This window comes from Heterodontus francisci, chromosome 29 (assembly GCF_036365525.1).
Source record: "Heterodontus francisci isolate sHetFra1 chromosome 29, sHetFra1.hap1, whole genome shotgun sequence".
NCBI lineage: Eukaryota > Metazoa > Chordata > Chondrichthyes > Heterodontiformes > Heterodontidae > Heterodontus > Heterodontus francisci.
In genome coordinates this window covers 41,147,012-41,153,299 of record NC_090399.1, presented here as the reverse complement: position 1 = coordinate 41,153,299, position 6,288 = coordinate 41,147,012, and the positions used below count along the sequence as shown (strand labels likewise).

The window sequence follows — 6,288 nt, the reverse complement described above, 5'->3', positions numbered from 1 at the left end:
TAGCCATATAAATACTGTGGCTACAAGAGCAGGTCAGAGGCTAGGAATCCTGTGGTGGATAACTCACCTCCTGACTCCCCAAAGCCTGTCCACCATCTACAAGGCACAAGTCAGGAGTGTGATGGAATACTCTCCACTTGCCTGGATGGGTGCAGCTCCAACAACACTCAAGAAGCTCGACACCATCCAGGACAAAGTAGCCAGGGTGTTAATTGACAGAAAAATGAACAGCCCTGGCCCCAAGAACAAACATGAAAAAAGCAGTGGGTAGGTGCAGTAGAAACAAACTAAAAAACTAAAATGAAACAAACAAATACAAAATAAAATCAATAAATACAAATAAAAAGGGTGACCCATCATGCTCTGAAATTATTAAACTCAATGTTCACTCCGGTGGCCTGTAGCGTGCCTAATCGGTAAATGAGCTGTTGTTCCTCGAGCTTGCGTTGATCTTCACTGGAACACTGCAGCAATGCCAGGATTGGGATGTGGGCATGAGAGCAGGTGGGTGTGTTGAAATGGCCAACAACTGGAGGCTGAGGGTCATGCTTTTGGACTGAGCAGAGGTGTTCAGCAAAGTGGTCACACAATCTGCATTTGGTCTCCCCAGTGTAGAGGAAACCACATTGTGAGCAGCGAATACAGTATACTAAATTGAAAGAAGTACAAGTAAATCGCTGTTTCACCTGAAAGGAGTGTTTGGGGCCTTGGATAGTGAAGAGAGAAGAGGCAAATGGGCAGGTATTACACCTCCTGCAATTTCATGGGAATGTGCCGTGGAAAGGGCACTAGGTGGTGGGGGAATGGAGGAGTGGATCAGGGTGTCGCAGAGGGAATGATCCCTTCAGAATGCTGACAGGGGAGGGGAAGATGCGTTTTGTAGTGGCATCACGTTGAAGGTGCCGGAAATGGCAAAGGATGATCCTTTGGATGTGGAGGCTCATGGGGTGGAAAGTGAGGGCAAGGGGAACCCTGTCGTAGTTCTGGGAAGAAGGCGAAGGGGTGAGGTTAGAGGTATGGGAAATGGAACAGACACGGTTGAGGGCTCTGTCAACCACTTTGGTGGGGGGAATCCTCGGTTGAGGGAAAAGGAAGGCATATCAGAAGTGCTGTCATGGAAGTTAGCATCATCAGAGCAGATGCAACGGAGATGGAGAAACTGGGAGAATGGAATGGAGTCCTTACAGGAAGCAGGGTGTGAAGAAGTGGAGTCAAGGTAGCTATGGGAGTCAATGGGCTTATAATGAATATTAGTAGACAGTCTATCCCCAGAGATAGAGACAGTTGAGGAAGGGAAGGGATGTTTCAGAGATGGACCATGAAAGGTGAGCGAGGGGTGGAAATTAGAAGCAAAGTTGATAAAGTTTTCCAGTTGGGGGCGGAAGCAGGAAACGGCACCGATACAGTCATCAAAGTACCAGAAAAAGAGTTGGGGGAGGGGAGCTGAGTAGGACTGGAACAAGGAATGTTCGACATATCCCACAAAAAGACAGGAATAACTAGGACCCATGCGGGTACCCATAGCAACACCTTTTACTTGAAGGAAGTGATTGGAGTTGAAGGAGAAGTTATTCAATGTGAGAACAAGTTCAGCCAGGTGGAGGAGGGTGGTGGTGGATGGAGACTGGTTGGGTCTCTGTTCAAGGAAGAAGTGGACAGCCCTTAAACCGTCCTGGTGGGGGATGGAGGTGTATAGAGATTGGACGTCCATAGTGAAGAGGAGGCCCTTAGGGCCAGGAAACTGGAAATTGTCAAAATGACGTAGGATGTCAGAAGAGTCAGGATGTAGATGGGAAGAGATTGGACCAGGGAGAAAAGATAGAGTCAAGATAGGATGGGATCTTGCCTGACAGACACCATGAGGCCGTTTCCCGGCCAGTTTCCCTCCATCATCTCCTGTTGGTACATTCTGAGAGCCCCATTTGGAACTGCTTCATTTTAAGAACATAAGAACGAGGAGAAGGAGTAGGCAATTCAGCCGCTCGAGCCTGCTCCGCCATTCAATATGATCATGGCTGATCTCATCTCAGCCTCAACTTTCATTCATTCACCATTGCAGCTGGAACTTCTGTCTTCCTCATCGGCTCTGGTCTCGGAATGAAAACCCTCGCAGGTTCCTGATCCTGATCCCTGTGCAGGGACCCTGTTGTAAAGTATAGGTGTGTGGACCACGGGTGTAAACATTGGGATATTCTCCACTCAAATGTTGTCACTATGGGAGCTGAATGGGTCCTAGCCTTGCTGCCTTTGTGTAGGATACGTGGACCATTCTTTGTTCCAATCGTACTCAGCTCCCTGCTTCACATTTTTTCTGATACTTTGATGACTGTGTTGGTGTAATTTCTGCTTTTCCTTTGAACTGGAAAATTACATCAACTTTGCTTCTAATTTCCACCCCTCCCTCGTCTTCACATGGTCCTTCTCTGACACTTCCCTTCCCTTCCTCGACTTCTGTGCCTCCATTTCAGGGGATTGGTTGTCCACCAATATCTACTATAATCCCACTGATTCCCAAAGCTACCTTGATTACACTTCCTCCCACCCGGCTTCCTGGAAAGACTCTGTTCCATTCTCCCAGTTTCTCCACCTCCGTTCCATCTGTTCGGACGATGCTACCTTCCACACCAGTGCTTCTGAAATGTCTTCATTAGTCCTCAGCTGAGGATTCCCCTCCACTGTGGTTAACAGGGCCCTCGAATGTGTCCATCCCATTTCCCACGTTTCTACCTTCACCCGTCCCTCCCTGCCAGAACCACGATAAGGTTCCCCTTGTCTTCAGCTTCCACCCCACCAGCCTCCACCTTCAACACATCATCCTCCAACATTTCTGCCACATCCAGCTAAGTCCAACAGCAAACATATATTCTGCTCCCGTCCCTTCCCCCCCACTCATTGTGACACCCTGATCCACTCCTCAATTACCCCCAACATCAGCTCCTCTTCCCCAGGCACCTACCCGTACAAGCACTGGAGATGTAATACCTGCCCTTTTACCACCTCCCTTCCCACTGTCCAAGGTTCCAAACACTCCTTCCAGTTGAAACAGTGACTTGCTTGGACTTCCTACACTTTATTAACAGTATTCACTGCTCATGATGGAATCTCCTGGACATTGGGAGAGGAGCAAACACAGATTGAGTGACTGCTTTGCTGAACTCCTCCGTTCAGTCAGCAAGTGTGACCCTGAGCTTCTGGTCACTTGTCATTTTAATTTTACATCCCATTCCCACTCTGACCTCTCTATCTCCAACCTCCTACACTCTTCCACTGAAGGTCAATGAGGAACAGCACCGGATTTTTCAATTAGCCATTTTATTGTCTCTCAGACTCAACACTGAGATTAAAAACTTCAGATTATAACCATTGCTCCCACTTTCTGGGATGGCCTGTGCTGGGAATGGAGGATGGCTACACCAGAGTCACTGGGAGTGGAGGGGGTGGTGGGCTGGTGCTAGGGGTGGGGATCCCCTATTGTTTCACAGCTGGCAGGCTGGTCCACACCCCTGGGGTCTACCCACCATTCTCCATCACTTTTCCAGGTCACTGGAGCCTTCTCCTCTTTGCCAGCTTTTCCATGCTCCCCTCCCTCTCTGTTGTTCTGCTGTAATCATTTATACCTCCTCTGGACCCATCCTCTGTTTCTTTAATTGTCCCATTCACCTTGCACCACCATCCCTATTATCATTGAATCACTCCTGCCCTCCACCCGATCACAGACCTTCCCTTTTGTTCTTTCCTCCCCCTATATCCCACTTTTCACTGACTACATGATTGCTTTAAAACTGTTAATCTCGAATATCTTCCAGTTCTGATGAAAGCCTATCAGCCTGAAACATTAACTCTGTTTCTCTCTCCACAGATGCTGCCTGACCTGCTGAGTGTTTTGAACATTCTCCTATTTTTATCAGATTTACAGCAGTTTCAGTATTTTGTTTTTACTCCAGTGTTTATTCCTGGATATTAACAGGGGTGAGTGACATAGGTGGGGAGCGGAGTTTCAGAGTTTTAACGCCACAGACTAACTCTTTTATCCTTGACAGGTTCCCCACCCTGAAGTCAGCCTGATTGACAGGCTTGTCTTCCAGTCGGGCAGGGCGGACTCTGGAGCAGGCCGCAGGACCAGGGCGTTCCAAATGCTGACCCCGGTGTTTTGGGGGAGATGCCTGATTTCGGAGGGTGTCCAATCACCATCTCCAGAGGGGGTGAGAGTGGTGACATCTCCGATCACTGGTCTGTTGATCCTTAACCCCGGGGAGGGGTCTCCTGTCCTGCAGTGTGGTCCCAGTCCGGTTTGGAGGAGCGGGCAGGGGGAGTTTCTGATCCAAGACTCGATGAGGGGACCTGATTTTTGGGGGAGGGCAGTTTCATCCCAGGAGAGGAGGGACTGAGACAATCATGGAGCTCCCATCTAAGGATACGAGGCCAATCCCATGGGCGGTGAGGTCTGATCCGTAGGGACGTGGTCCAACCTCCAGGAATGGTGGTGTCCAATCACAGGGTGGAGTGGGGGTTTCTGATTTTGGGGGTTTCTGATTCTGGGGATGCCGAAGCAGTCCAATCCTGGGGAGTGGTGGATCCTATCGTGGGGAGGTTGGGCTGAGGTCCTGGGGGACTGGATGATCCTGAGGGAGCAGTCTGATCCCACAGTGCGGGACTGTTTCAATCACCAATCCCGGGCGACTTTGTATGTGGTGTGGGGTAATACAGGGAAACCCGGCCGGACAGATTTAAACCTGTAAAACAGATTAAATCAGAGACTTCCAGCCTCATTGAAATATTTAAATTCCCAACCCGCCTCCTGGGAGGGGTTGTCTGTCCGTCCCCTTTGCGACTCCGTTAAACTTGGAGGTGGGCGCACTGAGGTTGGTTTGGTTATGGATTCAGATTTTACAAGTTTAACCTCTAACCTGCCCCCAACCCCCCTGTTTTTGTTGCTAAAATCCTGTCCTTACTGTCTGGGTCAGACACGGAGAATGTTTGATCAGTAATTTCCAGTCTCTTTTCCCTTCTCTCTCTCTCAGTTAATTTATTGGCGATTGTGATCCTGTCCCGGGGAAAGTGCGGCCTCTCCACCTGCACCACTCGCTACCTGGTGGCCATGGCAACGGCAGATCTACTGGTCATTATCACTGGGGTCATACTGTGGCGGATTAGTTATTATTATTTCCGTGGATCTTTCCTGGACATCACCCCTGTGTGTAGTGTAACCAGTTTCCTTAGTTTTGCAGCCGGAGATTGTTCTGTCTGGTTCACCGTCACTTTCACCTTTGATCGATTTGTGGCCATTTGTTGCCAGAAGCTGAAAACAAACTATTGCACCGAGAAAACAGCGGCTGTGGTTCTAGCAACAACCTGCATTCTGACCTGTTTACAAAACATTCCCTTATACTTTATATTTGAACCTGGAGAGATAGTGGACAATGTACCGTGGTTCTGTGTTATAAAGTCAAGTTATTTTACTGAACCCGGATGGGTGGGATATGCTTGGTTTGAATTGGTTTTCAGCCCATTGATCCCATTCGCGTTAATCCTGTTGCTCAACGCTCTGACAGTCAGACACATTTTAGTGGCCAGTCGAGTCCGTAAGGGACTGAAGGGTCAGAGCAAGGGAGAGAATCACAGTGACCCAGAGATGGAGAGCAGAAGGAAGTCTGTGATTTTACTGTTCGCCATATCCGGCAACTTCATACTTCTGTGGTTGGTGTTTGTTATAGAATTCTTATATTATAACATTACAGGAACAGAACACAAGGATTACACCCATTCTGAATTTATATTTCAACAAGTCGGATGGATGCTGCTGACTTTAAGTTGCTGCACAAACACATTTATTTATGGGGTGACTCAGTCCAAGTTCAGAGAGCAGGTCAAGAGTGCGGTGAAATATCCGGTTACATCAATTATTCAATTAATGAATAAACAAAACAACTGAGAGCAGCCCAGAGGCAGGTCCCAGTGTTTCCAGTCCATGAATGGAATATTTATCCCCAGACTTCCATCAACTGAATGACAGCAGGAATCACTGGGGATGTGAAAATACCCCCAGCGGTGGGAGTGGGGGGAGTGGGGGCTGGAAGAGACTAACATCACCCCCTGCAGGACAGGAGGGGAAACTGCAGCTACAGTCTCTTCTCCACCAGTTCGATTCTTAGTTCCTCACATCTGCTCAGAAAACAAAAGCTATCAATATGAAATGCTACAGATGCTGAAAACCTTCTCATGTCAGCTGCTTGTTATTACTTGTTTTATTTTTGTTGGTACATTATTTAGTCCGTCTCCCTTCCATTC

The 6,288-nt window shown here is 48.3% G+C and overlaps 1 protein-coding gene across 1 annotated transcript; it reads left to right on the top strand.

The window, feature by feature from the left end:
* Positions 1-2,011: 2,011 nt before the first annotated feature.
* On the top strand, positions 2,012-5,932 carry LOC137345791 (probable G-protein coupled receptor 139). The gene is made up of 3 exons (XM_068009045.1): positions 2,012-2,089; positions 4,041-4,202; positions 5,030-5,932. Exons 1-3 carry the CDS (start codon positions 2,012-2,014, stop codon positions 5,930-5,932), a joined length of 1,143 nt encoding a protein of 380 aa, XP_067865146.1.
* The last annotated feature ends 356 nt before the right edge of the window (positions 5,933-6,288 follow it).

What these genes read in the sequence shown, in the direction of transcription:
- LOC137345791 (XM_068009045.1), top strand. Translation starts at nt 2,012, where the DNA reads ATGGCTGATCTCATCTCAGCCTCAACTTTCATTCATTCACCATTGCAG. An exon ending in TGTCTTCCTCATCGGCTCTG is followed by an intron (nt 2,090 to 4,040) that starts GTCTCGGAATGA and finishes TATCCTTGACAG; the next exon opens with GTTCCCCACCCTGAAGTCAG. An exon ending in AATCACCATCTCCAGAGGGG is followed by an intron (nt 4,203 to 5,029) that starts GTGAGAGTGGTG and finishes TCAGTTAATTTA; the next exon opens with TTGGCGATTGTGATCCTGTC.